This window comes from Scardinius erythrophthalmus (genome assembly GCF_964197995.2).
Source record: "Scardinius erythrophthalmus genome assembly, chromosome: 8".
NCBI classification, from domain to species: domain Eukaryota; kingdom Metazoa; phylum Chordata; class Actinopteri; order Cypriniformes; family Leuciscidae; genus Scardinius; species Scardinius erythrophthalmus.
In genome coordinates this window covers 26,343,684-26,362,385 of record NC_138228.1, presented here as the reverse complement: position 1 = coordinate 26,362,385, position 18,702 = coordinate 26,343,684, and the positions used below count along the sequence as shown (strand labels likewise).

Here is an 18,702-nt window from a genome sequence, read left to right as displayed (position 1 = left end):
AAGCCCGCCCCGCCTACTCTATACATGATGTGATTGGCCTGACCCAATTTAGGTTTTTACAGCTCCGAAAGTCAACGGAGAGTTGCTAGACTAACCTGGCTGCAAAATACATTTTGCTGCCGCTAGGGTGCGTCTAGATTTCTAGGCTAAACTTTGTTGCCATTTTTTTGAAATTTCTCCCCATACTATAATCTTTCCTTCTGATCTTGAAAGGCTGACGACTGCTTCTATATTCTATTTTTTTCCGTGCTTCCTTAGCTATTTTGTCTACCTTTTCATTTCCTATAATACCCATATGTGCTGGGACCCACATAAATATAACGTCATCACCCTTATTTTTATTTTTGAATAGATAGCCATAATATCATAAAAAAACCTCCTGATGATTCTTAACCATGCCGGTCTTGAGACTCTGCAATACAGAGACAGAGTCGCTGCAAATTAAAGTTTTATTTAACTTAGTGCATTCTATCCATTCTAATGCCATCAAAATGGCAAACATCTCAACAGCATATACACTTAAGTGATCTGATGTTCTCCTGCTCATCTCACTCTTCATACTGGGAACTACAGTTGCAGCACCTGTAACTCCTGTTATCGGGTCTTTAGATCCATCTGTAAAAACTTGTTTAAAGTTAGTATATTTTTGGTTCACATGTCTATAAAATTCACTCACCACATTAGCTTGATTGTTTATAGTATTTTGATCTGTAATACCTCCAAATCCACTACTGGATTGTCAAACTTCCACATAGGGATACTGGGCCATACCACAGTTTTACAAAACTCCTTTCCATATACTCCCAAGTCACGTGCTGCATCATCTCTCTCTCTCATTTGTGCATGCACACACTCTTAAAGGGGACAGCACGCAGTTGAGTCAAAGCAAACATAAGGGTAAATCCCTGATTACACTGTATTCAGCACAAACTCTGCTACAATAATATATCAGCAGCATGTATGTAAAAGTTTGTAGTTTTGAGATAATGACATTTATGCGTGGTTTGTGAAAATACAAAAAAAAATTCTCACTGAAATAAGGCCATGAAACCCATACTGATTATTTCTTCACAAGACTTTTGAAAATTGTATCACATAGCCTAGAATATTTGCTCCAAAACTATGTGAAAATCACCCTGACTGCTCATTCAGATAAGACAATATATTGATTTAAAATTTGTACGACGTGTTTTGTGTGAGAAAGCTTTATGCGGGAGGTGTGATCACGTCATTAATATGTAAGCTTTTCACACCTGAGAAAGACAAAGACCCTCCCCTAACGGCCCTATTAGGAGCTATCAGGCCCTATCATTCTGAGCAACCTTGCACAAAGAATGAGAAGATTTAAAAAAGAATGGCTTTTTGATTGTTTGGATTTATTTACAACACAACATAATCCAAAGATACACAACAAATGACAAAAAAGCACTTATTGAACACACTGATCCAAAGACAGAGACCTTTGTGCCATTCCTAAAAACATTGTACATACCTTTCATTTCCAAGGTGTTTGATTTTCACTTTACCATGTTCATGTACAGAGACTCATGTGAATGTTGAAGTCAGCAGGACTCAGTGGCATCTGGGCCCTGAAAGAAAAAAAAAAAAAGTGAACATACTGATATTAAGAGAAAGGCCTGCACAATTTTGGGAATACATTTTAGATTTTTCTGGTTAAAATTGCTTTTTAAAATTCACAGAATACACACACACACACACACACACACACACAAATTTTTCCAACAATATATAATATAATGAACACCAGGTTTGTTGTGCCTTGTAAGCATAGGCTATGCGCAGTGCTGCATAAAATAATAATAACAATAACCTATAGCAGCCTGTAAATCTTCCAAAAGATTTCAGTAACAACTATGCTAGAGAAAATTAAATTGATTATCATATGTTACTTCAAATGTTTCCATTCGTTATGATGATATGAAATGAGATAATAGTAAAAACATGAAGCCATTTGGTGCGTTTTACTTTTCAAATGCGATCGCGTTCCAAAATATGATACATTCAAACGCGATCGCGCTCCAAAACATGAAACATTATGGTTACCATATACATATCTACGTTTGAGCAGATATCCACAAACACAGTAACAGTAAACACGGGTCTAAATATTATAATATTCACCATATACCTAGCAACAGTTAGTAAACTCGACGAAAAGCAGAGACTTGTGAAGTTTTTTCGTGCTTTGTTTTTGAGGTAACGAGCGCGTTCGCGTTCCATGTGGAGATTTGCATGTGAATCTCTTTTGCGCGCGTGGGCGTGGTCAAATTAAAAATAATGAGCAAGCGTTTGAGATACTGGACATCTTGTTGGTTTTATACAAATTACTTAAACAGAGAATGTTTGTTTTCAGTTTGAATCCGATCATTTAAAAGTACACACTTAAATTTTTATAAAGGTATATGGCTCATAAATGTGTGACAAGTATTCGCTGAGTTTGGTTTCAGTTTATAGACGTGCTCAAGAAAAAAAAGTTCACCGCGACGGGGAGGCTGAAAGCACACCCTGTTTATCTTCTTTATTTTACAAAAGCACAATGTTTTGATTTGATTGTAAGTGGACACATACAAAAGTAGAAATATCATAGATTCTTTTTTTATATTTCTTTTTTCTGTATGACCATAAATGACGGAGTAATTTAAGTTTATTGTGCTACAATGTGACGAAAATCCAGCAAAACGCGCGGGCGCGTTTGTCGACCCCAGAGGGTTAAAGACATTCTGAACTCTATTGGAGTTAGACAACACGTGTAAGGATCTACTCATTCTCAAAATCATACTCTAGATCTAATATTATTACATGGAATAAATGTTGATGCCGTTGAAATTCTGCAGCAGAGTGATGACATCTCAGATCATTATTTAGTCTTGTGTAAACTTCATTTAGCCAAGGCTGCAAAGTCGACTCCGTTACAAATATGATACAAATATGTTACAAATATCAATCACAAGTTCAGTATGGCGTACCACAAGGCTCAGTACTAGGACCGCTGCTGTTCACTCTGTACATGCTACCATTAGGAGATATCATTAGGAAGTATGGCATTAGTTTTCACTGTTATGCCGATGATACTCAGCTCTATATTTCTTCACGCCCAGACAAAACTTACCAATTCACAAAGTTAATGGAATGCATAGCTGATATAAAAAATTGGATGACTAGTAATTTCCTACTACTAAATTCTGAAAAAAAACAGAGATTCTAATTATTGGACAAAAAACTCCCACACGTAATAATCTAGAATACTGTCTAACACTTGATGGTTGCTCTGTTAAGTCTTCGTCGTCGGTTAGGAACCTGGGTGTGCTCTTTGATACCAATCTTTCATTTGAAACTCACGTGTCTAGTATCTGTAAAACCGCATTTTTCCATCTTAAAAATATATCTAAATTACGCCATATGCTCTCATTGACAATGCGGAACAATTAGTTCATGCGTTCATGACCTCAAGGCTGGATTATTGTAATGCTCTACTGGGTGGTTGTCCTGCAGGCTTAATAAACAAACTACAGTTGGTCCAAAACGCAGCAGCTCGAGTTCTTACCAGGGGCCCGTTCTTCGTACGTTGCTTAAAACATCCGAGATCAAATTACACATTCCAGATGATATCAATCATGATCTGGCTAATTAGGTTCTTCGAACACACTTGCCGGATATGATTAGTATAGCTGGATTGAGTTATCTGAGATAATTGCGCATTCATGCGCTGGTTTAAAAGGGGATATGTATCGATAGTAGAAACATTGATCAGCAACGCTACTATTGGCTGTTCAACGTGGCCAAAGAGCAGGCTCAGTTTTTCTCCTCAGCAGAGCAAGAACTAATAGTCGAAGTTTATTCGGAATTTTAATGTGTAATCAAAACACCAGGGAACACCTCAAAGTCTGCAAAAGCCAGGAGAGAGGGCTGGCAAAAAGTAGCAGACAATTTAAATCTGTTAGAAGTGGCCATGTTAGATGTTTTTATCACTTTTGTATTTTAATAATTGCATAATTACTTTGTTCATTGTAATGTCAGAGTCACCACACTAGAACATGGGGGTAAATAAAAGTGAAGTACAAAAATCTTATACATAATGGTAATTTTTTGTTATATTATAGTCACTTTTATAAAAGGCACTGTTAAATAAATGGTTGTCTGTTTATAAAAGCAACCAAGAAAAAGGCTGAGAAAAAAAAAAGATCTTAGTAGCCTACACTGTAAAATAATTTTTGCTGCATTAAATTAAGGCCGTATAGTCATTTCAACTGTTAAATCTTGAGTAATGATGAATTGCTTTGACTTGTGAAAGTGAAAACTGATAAACTTATGTTAATGTAAAAATATTTTGCCATGAGTTATTGATAACATTTTTCCCCAGTGTAGTTCTTTGTAATGACATTGTGTTTTCCTCTTTTGTGGACTTTTACATAATACACCAACACTTGTATCTGTTCCCAAGAAAGTGGTGGCTGAAATATGTGGAGTAAGTGGACATTTTCTAACTTTCCAAAGGAAAGAACGTATTAGGCTTTGTAATGTCCATTTGTTTCCATTGCACTGGACAGTGAGTAAACCCTCTCAGATAACTGTCATATGGAGGAACTAGCCTACCTGCAAGTGCATAAATAACTTTACTTAACTTATACTTGTATGCTTTATGGCTGCAATATAAGTTGCAGGATTCCACATCTAGCACAGACAGAGGAGACATAGGCCTACAGGTGGGCAGTGTATAGCCAACTTTTCCTTTTTATTTGTTGCATGAGGCATGTGTCTAATATCTCTTGTTGCAGGCACTTGACCACTGGCTTTTCTTTACAAAGAACAATTGAAATAAAACTCAAGGAACTAAGCATATTTGTCTTTTATTAAACATGTAATGAAAAGTTTTTTTTTTTTTTTTTTGGCAATGTTGTGTAATATGGCACATGCAACAATGTCACAGGCCCTGTCAGGTGTGCAACCCTCAGACTTTTCAGACACTGATTTTTTTTTGGATTAAAAACACATCTCTTTGACCTATCATACACATAACACATTATAGACTTCTATAATCCAATGTTAGGCTGCATAGATTAGGTCAGCTGGAACCGGGAACACTTCCCATAAATCCTGATGTACTCATTACATCATAAGAAAAATGGCATCTACGCTAATTTTAGTGTCTTTGTTTATCCCAAGGTTTTCTCGCAGCCTCCCAGATCCAGGCCGTATCCAGATCTGACAAAGGACCTTCGCCTGGACCCGATGACAATGCAGTGCTGAAGTGCCAACTAGTCTCTTCCTATGGAGGATCCCTATACCACTCTACAGATAAAGCGTTGTCGGGAAAATTCGTTTCGCGTACCTACCCCAAAGTGACAAAATAAAATAAAATTCTGTATCAAAATTTATAAGGAAAGACCAGTACTTTGTTTAGGCTTGGTCTTTAGGGAATTACCAACCTGCACACATATATTCAAACGCACATAACTATAGAACCAATTCTTAATGCACATGTGAACGTCATCAGCATTTATCACAGGTTCGCGTTTAAAGTCTATGTAGAGAAATTGGTGTCGTCTTAGCGGCCCCTAATTTAATAACAAATGATCGTTGCGACGGAAGCGAATCAATCAAAACTAACTGTAGCTGGAGAATAACTTTATTAAAGAACCGCTATAAAGCCAAAACAATGTCTGCTACCCTAAATTATACGTTTGTCTCTGTAAAGCTGCTTTGAAACAATCTACATTGTTAAAAGCGCTATATAAATGAGGATGACTTGACTTGACTAGGGGGTCCCCTGCTCCATATCTCTATGGCCTAAGGATGTTGTTGGTGATGATAAAACAACAAATTTACATCATCGCTGTCGGGCGGAAACCTCCTATTTAATTACACTGTCGTCGAAGTTGGTATTGTGGCTTTATATAGCTATGGTCAGACACTTACACGTGTCATTATAATATTGACATTTTATGAAAATCAAGCTTAAATTGAGTTGACCAGCAAATTACATATTTTGTCTGTCACTAGAAAAGGCATCTGAGGCAGTAAATGAAAATCCTACAGGGGGTGGAGCTGAGACGCGAGGAAAGGAAACGAGGATGCACAAATAAGAACTGAGAAGCACCCCTGCTTTTGAGAAACAAGCTTTTCATTTTACATAGAGCATGCCCCCTGATGGAGGCTGCCAAAGTTGCACTTCCATGACCAGCCTTGTGCAATTTGCCCAAATTACTCACTGCAGAGCATGAAATCCAACATGGCAAACAGTTGTCAGACTCTCACACCACATGGACTTTTGTTTTCAGTCAGTACTGGTTAGTTAGTTTGTTGTCATGGACACTCATTAGTTTCAGCTGTGCACTAATCAATCATCTCATTATCACCACTACTTAAGTCTTGGTTTGGTTGACTTTCACTATTGAGTCTCGTATGTGCTAAGGTTGGCTTGCTTGCATTATTAAAGATTTGTTCTTTATTTGAGCTTCACCCTCGAACCTTCCATCAATTGAACTATTTGATATATCCCTTCACCATTACACTGACTTAGAGTAAGTAAACAATGATTGATAGCAACAGATTTTTCCTGCCCGAGTCATTCAATAAATCTGACATATGCAACCAATTAACAGATCAAATATTCATATATCCCTGTGATCTCCCAGATGAAGGTTAGTTTAATGTTTTACAGTTTGCAAATTACACATAATTGTATCCTTATTTTGTTACTTGGCGTTTGGTAACGAAGGGCCTACTTTGCATCAGCAACACTGACTCAATGACAAACAAGTCATTCATAAAAAGACTGATGGCACCTGTATTCATAGCAACTAGTTTCTAACTAATAAATCATTTGATTGTTAATCATAAATATAATAACACATTATGTGTCAGGCAGTCATTAATGCAATGGTATGCAAAATCATGATCCTACTAAAGAGCTACTTCAATTAGGGTACAATATTCAGCAATCAAATATGTATTTATAAATCATTGGACACCTATTTGGAAGTTGAGAACAAACTTTTAGCATTTTAATAATTATTAATACCATTTAAAAACCATATGAAAAGTTCTAACAAAAACAGTCAAACTTATGTGTGAATGTGGGTGAGAGAGTAAGAGTGTGTGTGAGAGAGAGAGAGAGAGAGAGAGAGAGAGAGTGTGTGTATTGAGAGGGAGAGGGAGTGTACTGAATGAATGTGTGTAGCCTACTTTGCAGAGGTCTTTTAGCTACTAATGCCTTTAAGCACAACATGTTTTTTTTTCAAAAAGTGTAACATTTAGGCATCGTCGATGGGGCCGATTGATCAGTCAAAGGAAAATAAACACTCTACTGGAGCAGAGGACAGGTCTGCTCTCAACAGGTCTGGGCAAACTACTGAGTAGGCACCAATCAGTGGCCACATCTTTATGTCATCATGTAGACTTACAAAGTATTTACAGTATTTTAAAACTACAAAAATACAAAACACTAAAGTATTTGAATACAAAATATGAAGCCATTTTCATCAACCCCATCAAATATAAATTACAAAATCCCATTTTATATTTGAAATACGTATTTGAAATACATGTATCATAAATACACTGAAAAAAACTAAGTTAAATTTACTTAATTTTTATTTGGCAAGTTTTTGCAGGCATATTTTTTAAGTAAATTTCACATATGGAATTAAGTAAACTCTTCTTAACTAAGTTAAGTGAAAGTAACAAAGAAAATAAGTAATTTTAACTTGGCTAGTAAAAGGTTGAGTAATATCTATTTAGTTGAAGTTTCCTTTTCAATACATTTCACTCAAACAATATAACATTAAATTAAACCACACTTTTAAAGTATGTTTTACTTAGAAACATATAAGTAATTAAAGCTGCACGCAACGATGAAAAGGGTCCTCGCATCCGTGCCACCGCCACCCGGCGGCTTTAGAGCACGGTGTGCATAGGATCTCATATGCCTGAGTTACAACAACTTGTTTCGTGGCGTTAATCACATACATTGGCATGACACGTTGATGACGTGTAAAATGACACATTTTACACTGTGATTAACTCCTTATAGAGATTTAACCAGATCAACATCATATATGGTCAGTCTAATCTTAAGGCCTTAGCGGTGGTAAATTGTGAAGATCTTGAGTTTTCGCTGAAGGGTGTGTCTGTGGCGGCCTGACTAATTCTGATGTTTCACCATGAAAGAGGAAGCTGTTGTAACTCAGGCATACGATGTCCAACCTTCCCCAAACTTCACGTTTGATAAGAATCCTGTCCTGAGCGCATCTACATAACAATATTCAGTTATAGTAATAGCGCCACCTCCTGGCAACAGGAAGTGACATGCTTTACACTGTAATTCACTCCAAGAAACATTAAATCATCCAACACTTGGGTAAGTGCTAATGTATGCAATTAACTCCACGAAACAGGAAGTTGTTGTTACTCAGGCATGCGATGTCCGATCTGCCCCAAACTTCACATGTTTGATAATAGTCCTGTCCTGAACACATCTACATGACAATATTCAGTTATAGTAATAGTGCCACCTGCTGGTAGGAGGAAGTGTGTCAAATACAAATGACTCCTATATTTACATATTGCCCACCGTACTCTGTTTTCCTGAAGCTGCCGGGTGGCGGTGGCACGGGTGCGAGGGCCTTTTTCATCGCTGCTTGCAGCTTTAATTATTGTTATTATTTTACAAAAGATCAAACACTTAAATCTACTAAGATATTTGATTGGTGTACACATTTTTTATTACACTTATGCCAATATAAATCTGCTATTTGCTGCTTGTTAAGTGTGATTTTATTAGTAAAACTTTAAACCACTTTTCACAATTCTTACACTAGATTTAAGACCATTACTGTAAAGAAGATGGACTCCATTTTATTTTAAAAATCTAAATTTTTTACTTGTTTGTATGAAAATATACGGTAATCTTTTTACTGTCACAAATGCTGGCTGTAACGAATGCGCAAAGACAAAAGAGTAAAAAATAAGCACTAATTTCCAGGAAAACTCAGGAGATAGAATCCACAACCAGGTACAACACTGATGACATGGAACAAAGAACAGAGGAAACTAAGGGTTTAATTAAATAAGGAAATAATGAGGGAACAAATGACCAACAGGTGAATGTAATTAGTAACTAAGGGAAATAATATGAACAGGCAAACGGGAACAGAGCCAACAGAGAGAAAACTAAACTAATACAGAACATAACAGAGCATACGTGTTACATGTACATGTTTATTTTCTATTTAAGTTCATTTTACATTCATTTTAGTGTATTTTCCATATCAGTGTAATGCAAATAATATTTACACTATTGTTTTCTCATTGGCTAAAGTAAGTTAAAGACAGAAAATATGCAATTCAGTAAGCAACACCCACAACATGGTATTCAGTGGATGGGGACCCAACAGCTGTAATATAAGACAGAACCAGAGGATGAGCTGTCTGTTAAGGGTTTAGAATGGGGTTCTTACACACATGGCTTCTGTTCACACTAGTGAGAGCAGCTGACCCTCCATGTAAGTTATGGGAGACTTCTGGCATTCCTCAGCTTAGAAAAGATGGGGATGTGACAATTGGGGGCATCTTTTCCTTCCACAACAGCTGGGAGGAAATTATGCCCACATTCACATCAAAACCAGAGCGGCCCAAATGCAAGAGGTGAGTGGACACATTTTTACAGATGTTAAAAAAGTACAATGAATGAATGCAGTGTGCTTGTATAGGTGTGCCTGTCTTAACATGTCTGCTTGTATAGGTATTTATACCTGTCTTCACCTTGTGCATTTTCATTGTCATTTATTTAATTATTTATTTTCTTTCTGTAGTTTGAGCCTCAGAGAATTTCAAAATGCACAGACAATGGTATTTGCCATTGAAGAAATCAACAACAGAGCTGAAATTCTTCCTGGTGTCAGTTTGGGTTACAAAATTTATGATTCATGTGGCTCAATAGAAATGTCTCTCAGAGCTTCTCTGTCATTAGTTAATGACGGAAATGCCTCTCTGTTGTCCTGTCAAAGACCTAACTCAATCCAAGCTATCATTGCAGAAACCTCCTCTACTCCGACTATTGCCATCTCTTCCACTGTTGGACCTCTGCATTTACCTGTGGTATGTTGCTTTATCTTCCATATGACTGTTTAAAGCTTTAACAAAACAGTGATTTATGTAATAATATAAATAAAAATACATAAATAAATAAATCCTACTAATAAATCACACATTCTATTTTGTTTAAAAAACAAACAAACCTGCAGATTAGTCATTTTGCAACATGCGCCTGCCTTAGTGACAGAAAAAAACACCCCTCCTTCTTCAGGACTATTCCTAGTGATTATTACCAGAGCCGAGCACTGGCCAAACTGATCAAGTATTTTGGCTGGACTTGGGTGGGGGCTCTTTGCAGTGATAATGATTATGGAAACAATGGCATGAACACTTTTATCAAAGCAGCCACAGAATTGGGAGTCTGTGTGGAATTTTCAGAAGCATTCTTCAGGACTGATACCAGGGAGGAAATTTTGAGGATCGTGGACATTGTGAAGAAATCAAGCTCTAAAGTGATTGTTGCCTTTGTATCCTACTCAGATATGGAAGTTCTTCTAGGGGAAATAGCTCAGCAGAATATTACTGGTCTACAGTGGATTGGTAGTGAATCATGGATCTCTGATATGAACATTGCTACTGGTAAATGGCAACACATTCTTAGAGGGTCCATGGGCTTTGCCATCCCAAAAGCTGAAATAAGAGGCCTAAGGGAATTTTTGACTAAACTTAACCCATCTTCCAGAACAGATCTGTATAAAGAGTTGTGGGAAACAGTATTCCATTGTAAACTTCCCTCACAACAAACTGTTGGAAGCAGAAGCATGTGCAAAGGCAATGAAAGTTTGGACAATGTGCAGAACCAGTACACAGATGTTACAGAATTACAAATTGCCAATAATGTTTACAAGGCTGTGTATGCTGTCGCTCATGCTCTGAACATCATAATCAGTTGTTCAAAATTAGACACAAACCAACGCAAATGCCTGGAGAATGTCAACAATACATGGCAGGTAGCATGAGTTGCATGGAAACGGTCATGTCAATTGCACTTATTTATTTACTCAAGTAATTTTTTTTTGCTTTTACAGGTACTTAATGCCTTGAGGGAAGTGAGCTTCTACACCGAAACTGGTGAAAAGGTGTTCTTTGATGAAAATGGAGATCCGGCAGCAAGATATGATCTCTTGAACTGGCAGCAGGGGGAGGATGGAACAACAGAGTTTGTTAAAGTGGGTTTCTATGATGCCTCTTTAATACCAGGATTTCAGCTTTCATTTAACAACATCAGCATAGTGTGGGCCAAAAATCAACACCAGGTAATTTTTGTGAGCAGGTCTATAGACTTGAAGTACACCTTACATTGCTGTAAACAAGACGCAAGTTTTGTTGTGGTACAAATTGTCATGTTTTACAGGTTCCTGTATCTGTGTGCAGTGATAGCTGTCCCATGGGCACTAGGAAGGCTGTGAAAAAAGGAAAACCTGTCTGCTGTTATGATTGTATTCAGTGTGCAGATGGTGAAATAAGTAATGAGACAGGTATGGGACAAAATTAAACATTCACAACAACAAAAGCAATCTAAAACAATCTAAAATCATGTTTATATTCAAACTTCTTCCTCAGATTCAGTGATGTGTCTCAAGTGCCCTGCTGAATTTTGGTCGAACAAATGGAGAGACGCATGTGTCCCAAAGCTTGTGGAATTCTTATCATTTGAAGATGTGATGGGGATTATTCTAGTAGTGTTTTCTTTACTGGGTGTTTCCTTTACATCAGGTATTGCTGTTGTTTTCTTTGTACACAAGGACACCCCAATAGTAAAAGCCAATAACTCAGAGCTGAGCTTCCTGCTTCTCTTCTCATTGACTCTGTGTTTCCTCTGTTCACTTACTTTCATTGGTCGGCCCACTGAGTGGTCCTGTATGTTGCGTCACACAGCATTTGGGATAATTTTTGTCCTTTGTATCTCTTGTGTTCTGGGCAAAACAATCATTGTGTTAATGGCCTTCAGGGCTACACTTCCAGGAAGTAATGTCATGAGATGGTTTGGACCCTTGCAGCAAAGACTCAGTGTCATTACCTTCACTCTATTACAGATTGTAATTTGTGTGCTTTGGTTAACAATATCCCCTCCTTTCCCATATATGAACATGAATTATTACCAAGAGAAAATAATTCTAGAATGCAATTTAGGTTCTGATTTTGGTTTCTGGGCTGTGCTAGGTTATATAGGCCTACTGGCTGTATTGTGCTTCATTCTAGCTTTTCTGGCTCGTAAATTGCCGGATAACTTCAATGAAGCCAAATTCATCACATTCAGTATGCTCATATTTTGTGCTGTCTGGCTCACATTTATCCCAGCTTATGTCAGTTCTCCTGGAAAATTTATTGTAGCTGTGGAGATATTTGCTATTTTAGCTTCAAGTTTTGGTTTGCTGTTTTGCATATTTGCTCCAAAATGTTACATTATTTTACTCAAGCCAGAGCAAAACACAAAGAAACACATGATGATAAATCATTAAAATAAATAAATAAAATTCATAAACATGGGAATGATCATTTAAATTTGAATGAGGCAAATTTATTTAAAAAAGGTTTGCTTATGAATTATGATTGTAGCCTCTACATTTATTAAATTCTTTATTATTCATTCAGAATATTATATATTTTACTAAATAAACATTGGAATATATATTACAAATGCTTAACTAAATAAATGATGAATAATTGTGAATGTTAGCTTATTCACTACTTACAAATGTTGCATTATCAAACCAATCATCTAAAAGTGTTTATTTTTTTTTATTTAATCCTGATATGACACCAACTTTCAAATTGCCAATACTATGAAGTCATGTACTTATTATTAAATGTGTCCAAGTTGTACCATGCAACAAATAATGTTAAACATTTAAGAGTAATTTACTCCAATATACTGTATATTCAATATACTGTATATAATGTCTAATTTATACAGTATGGATAGATTTAATAATATATAATATATGCTTTGTGAATGCTTTAACATTAATAAAGATGTTTCATGTCATCCCTGAAAAGGTTCTATGAAATTTATTTGCATACAATGAAGCAATATTGTATTAATTTCACTAAAAACTAAATGATTATATAATATTCAAAGAAAATGATGAAATGATGTAAACTTCCAAATAATATGATGTATGACAGTTATACATCCTCTGTTAAGGGTGTAAACAAAAGGTTTGGTCTATAAAAAAGGGTGAATGTGTTTGGTCACCGAATATTTGAAAGGATCCGGCCCACAATGTTGATTCTAGAGCTACTACTGCTCAAGTCAGTGTTGATAAGTGCAGAACAGACAGTTTGTAAACGACAGGGTAAAACACAGCTGCCTGAGTTCATCAAAGATGGAGCCCTAAAAATTGGAGGCATCTTCACATTTTACACAGGGTATACTGGGGTGATTCCGAAATTTAACCAATTACCTCCTCAACCAAAGTGTAAGGAGTAAGTATGTTTTCAATGCAAATTGTTTTCATAGTGTAATTTGAGGAATTACATAATGTATTGTATAATATTTGTGCTTTGGAGAAGTGGTACTTACTTGTCTGTCCTATTTTTTTTTTTCTTTTTTTATCTCTGTAGTATCAATTACAGGGAATTTAAATTTGCATGCACTATGATCTTCGCAATAGAAGAAATAAATAAAAAACGAAATTTACTCCCAAACCACACTCTGGGATATGAAATCTTTAATGCCTGTGGATTCTCTAATATTCTTCAGTCTGCACTTTCACTGTCCAATGGACAAGATGATGTCACTGACAAAATAAACTGCACCAAGGCCGATACTGTGCAGGCTATAATAGGTCATTCAGGATCCACTCCAACAATTGGCTTTGCCAGAATAACTGGCCGATTCCAAATACCTGTGGTAAGATGTCACCCAATATATATATATATATATATATATATATATATATATTATATTTGCATTAACTTGCATTTGTAATCATTATGTTCACAACTAGTAATAATGACTTAAATAAGCTTATTGCTTTTGCTTTATGTTAATACACGGTTAGCTAACTGCGTGATTATATGTACTTCGACACAGTCACCTCTGATAACAGATCACTCTAACTTGTAATGTAGATACATGCGTTTTCTGTAAAGGTGCTTTGAAACAATATGTATTGTGAAAAGCGCTATACAAGTAAATTGAATTGAATAACCAATGATCTGTTGAAAAAAAAAAAAAAAAAAAAAAAAAAAAAAAAAAAAACAGGCACTGAAGGATGAAATTCACCCAGTTTCATTCATGCTGTTTCACATTTGTAATTGTGTTCACACAGATCAGTCATTTTGCTACCTGTGCTTGCCTGAGCAACAGAAAAGAGTTTCCTTCTTTCTTCAGAACTATTCCAAGTGATTACTACCAGAGCAGAGCTCTGGCCCAGCTTGTGAAACATTTTGGCTGGACATGGGTGGGAGCCTTAAGCAATGACAATGATTATGGTAAAACTGGCATTGCCACATTTATTAAGGCTGCTGAAGAAGAGGGAGTCTGTATTGAATACTCAGAGGCTTTTGAAAGCACAGGATCAAAAACTTCTATAACAAGTATTGTAGACATTATCAGAACCTCCACATCTAAGGTAATAATGGCTTTCATGTCACACAGAGAGATCAAGATACTGGTGGATGAGCTATACAGGCAAAATATTACAGGACTGCAGTGGATCGGAAGTGATGCCTGGATCACAGATGACTCTCTTGCAGATAGCCAAGGCCACAATTTGCTGATTGGATCTATAGGATTTACTGTACGCAATGCTCAAATACCTGGACTAGGCTCTTTTCTACAGGACGTCAACCCCTCCCAATTTCCTAAAAGCATGTTTCTCAAAGAATTCTGGGAAAATGTTTTTCAGTGCTCATTAAGCCCAAATACAATTCTACGGGCATGCAACGGCTCAGAGAACTTGAAATATGTCAAACATTCTTTTACTGATATGTCTGATCTGAGATTTATCAATAATGTCTACACTGCTGTGTATGCAATTGCTCATGCACTGCACAATCTACTGTTATGTAAGCAGCAAAAACTCCCATTTGATAATGCCACCTGTGCACAGCCAACAACAATACAACCCTGGCAGGTGAACTACTTCTAAAATGTTGAAATCTTAAAACCAAACTATAAATATATGTAAAAATCCAAGTAAATTGCATGATTTAAACAAAAGATGAATGAACAATTTACTATTAAATTAGTTTTTTTTTTTCACTGGTCACCATATATGATGTTACTAAAGTGTAGTTTTAAAATGATATGCTTTACAATTTTTCGTTTCCACATTGCTAAAAGGAGGTTATTCTGAATCCAAAATGAGATTACTGCAAATTAAAAATAATAATAAGAACAAACAAAACCTTTTCTATCATTACAGGTTTTACATTATCTGCAAACTGTAAATTTCAGCATGAATAGGGGAGAAACACTGTTTTTTGATAGTGAAGGCAACTCCCCTGCAAGGTACGAACTGGTAAACTTACAAAAGGTCACAAAAGGCACCATGGAGGTAGCCACAATTGGCTACTATGATGCAACTCTACCTCGTGGGCAACAGTTTACTATGAACAATGTCAACATCATCTGGGGAGGAGGCCTAAAGACTGTGAGAGTCTCTTTTCAAATTAACTTTCCAATTATAACTAAATATCCAAGTGCACATGAGATGAAGTGAGATGCAGTATAGGCTCAGATCCACAAGACAAACGAGTGTAAACATGTGCAAACATGTCACATGGCATATTATTTTTCTATAGTTTTTCAAGTAGCTTTTCCCTAATGTGTGGCAGGTGCCTGTGTCTGTGTGCAGTGAGAGCTGTCCCCTAGGCACTAGGAAAGCTGTGCAGCAAGGAAGACCCATCTGTTGTTTTGACTGTATTCCATGCCCTCCAGGAGAGATTAGCAACACAACAGGTAATGTTTGTTTAATTGCTCTTTTAACACTTGCAGTTCATCAAAAGAGGATCAAATGGAAAAGTTTTACAATTATTTTAATCTAAATTATCATATACACTACCATAAAAACGTTATTTAAAACACTAACAAGTTTATTTCTAAAGGAGTAGTGTATGATCAGATATAGGCTAAGATATACTTCATTAAAATAGCAGGCTCATTACTATTGCATTTCCATTTTCATCCACACCAGATGCATCTGACTGTGTGAAGTGCCCTTTTGGATACTGGTCCAATAACAGAGGTGATGAGTGTATCATAAAGACAGTGGAATTCCTGTCATTCACCGAAATCATGGGTATCATTTTAATGATGTTTGGGATTCTTGGGGCATTTCTAACTATGATCATATTTTTAGTTTTCTTTCACCACAGAGACACACCAATAGTAAAAGCCAACAACTCAGAGTTGAGCTTCCTGCTGCTCTTCTCATTGACTCTGTGTTTCCTCTGTTCATTTACTTTCATTGGTCGGCCTACTGAGTGGTCCTGTATGTTGCGTCACACTGCATTTGGCATCACTCTTGTCCTCTGTATCTCTTGTGTTCTGGGGAAAACAATAGTGGTGTTAATGGCCTTCAGAGCTACACTTCCAGGAAGTAATGTTATGAAATGGTTTGGGCCTCTTCAACAAATAATCAGTGTTGTTAGCTTTACTCTTGTACAGGTCCTTATTTGCATCCTTTGGTTAACATTATCCCCACCTTTCCCATATATGAACATGAACTACTACAGAGAAAAGATCATCCTAGAATGCAGATTAGGCTCAGCTGTCGGTTTCTGTGCTGTTCTGGGATACATTGGCCTACTGGCTGTCTTGTGTTTCATTTTGGCTTTTCTAGCCCGGAAGCTCCCTGATAACTTCAATGAAGCCAAGTTCATCACATTCAGTATGCTCATTTTCTGTTCTGTCTGGATTGCCTTTATCCCAGCTTACCTAAGCACACCTGGAAAGTTAACAGTAGCTGTGGAGGTATTTGCCATTTTAGCTTCCAGTTATAGTTTACTGATCTGTATTTTCATTCCAAAATGTTATGTCATCCTGTTAAGACCAGATGCAAACACAAAAAAACATTTACTGGGAAAAATGCCACATTAAATTGATCATAAAGACACAGAACATAGCCTAATTGCTACAGATGTTATAAAAATAATGTGACATAAACAGAACACATTTAACTTCATTACAAGAACTGATGAATATATGAAAAGGACAGAAACTGCAAAGGTCACATCAGACTGCATCAAATGCATCAGTGAAGACCTGAACCCTTTCAGTCATCCAAGTGAATGCCACATATATGATCTCCCTCTAGTGGAAAAAAGGTGTAGGACTACTAATGTAAGACTTAATGAACTTCATTCTCTCTCTTGTATTTCTCATAGTGTAAGTATATGTATTTATCAGATCTTTATGGGTGAATATGAGCATAGTATGAATAGTGTTATTATTATTATTATTATTACTAATAAAAACTTGCATTCAGTGAATACACACTGCCACTGTAAATGTTTTAACGGGTAACAACGTCATATCAGACAGCTTCTCAATTAATGTACTGTAATTATTATATTTCTTACTATTCTGTACCAAATAAAATGTATACCAACTATGCACCTCATGCATGTCTCCACTTGAAGACTTGAAGACCTAAAGTACATACTGTAGATGGCCATAAAATAATCAGTAATCAGTTTCCAAGCATATATATATATATATATATATATATATATATATATATATATATATATATATATATATATATATATATATATAATGTAGTTAGATGTTATAGGAAGGAGGAGGTGGGAAACGGTGAACGTTCAACACACACTTTAATAATAAAGTAAACAAATACAAAACGAAAGTAAAAGACAGCAGTTGGCAATGAGGGGCTGCTGTCTTTTACTTTCGTTTTGTATTTGTTTATTTTATTATTAAAGTGTGTGTTGAACGTTCGCCGGTATAATAAAATAAAACAAAACACAACATAAGTCCAGGCCTGTTCCTCTCTTGCTCTTCACTGTCGTCACTCCTCCTTTTATGCCTCTGCTCCTCCGTAAGGGATACAAGACCGTAATGTTGCGCAGGTGTCGCTCATCAGTAATCACTCCACCGGCGCGAGCCCTCACAGCCCTCTGCCTCATCCTGCTCGTCACATACCCCGAACCCCGAACCATTCTCTCTACACAGACTTTAAACGCGAACCTGTGGTAAACACTGATGGCGTTCACATGCGCATTAAGAATTGGTTCTATAGTTATGTGCGTTTGAATATATGTGCGCAGGTTTGTAATTCCCTACAAACCAAGCCTAAACAAAGTAATGGCCTTTCCTTATAAATTTTGATACATAATTTTATTTTATTTTGTCACTTCGGGGTAGGTACGCGAAAACGAATTTTCCCGAAAACGCTTTATTGTAGAGATGTATAAAACAATTCAGCCCACTGAACTGACTGTACATCTGTTCCTTACCAAACCATTTTCAGTGGTGTGAAATTAAAATTTAATTCAATTTTAAACATTCTAAATTTCCTTCTGTGTTACATATTTTGTACTATTATTTTGAATAATGTTCTTAATTAATCAATTATTATATTTATCTAAATTAAAGCAACATGTAGTGCTATC

At 36.3% G+C, this 18,702-nt stretch overlaps 2 protein-coding genes across 2 annotated transcripts; both read left to right on the top strand.

Annotated features, from left to right (window-relative positions):
* Positions 1-9,466: 9,466 nt before the first annotated feature.
* On the top strand, positions 9,467-12,578 carry LOC308694370 (extracellular calcium-sensing receptor-like; the record flags this gene model as incomplete). The annotated part of the gene is made up of 6 exons (XM_081371875.1): positions 9,467-9,666; positions 9,834-10,119; positions 10,266-11,066; positions 11,145-11,372; positions 11,471-11,594; positions 11,680-12,578. 6 exons carry the CDS (start codon positions 9,467-9,469, stop codon positions 12,576-12,578), a joined length of 2,538 nt encoding a protein of 845 aa, XP_081228001.1.
* Positions 12,579-13,342: 764 nt separating this feature from the next.
* On the top strand, positions 13,343-17,167 carry LOC308694918 (extracellular calcium-sensing receptor-like; the record flags this gene model as incomplete). The annotated part of the gene is made up of 6 exons (XM_081372730.1): positions 13,343-13,545; positions 13,684-13,972; positions 14,394-15,200; positions 15,492-15,719; positions 15,904-16,027; positions 16,263-17,167. The coding sequence occupies 6 exons, from the start codon at positions 13,343-13,345 to the stop codon at positions 17,165-17,167; spliced, it is 2,556 nt and encodes an 851-aa protein (XP_081228856.1).
* Positions 17,168-18,702: the final 1,535 nt, after the last annotated feature.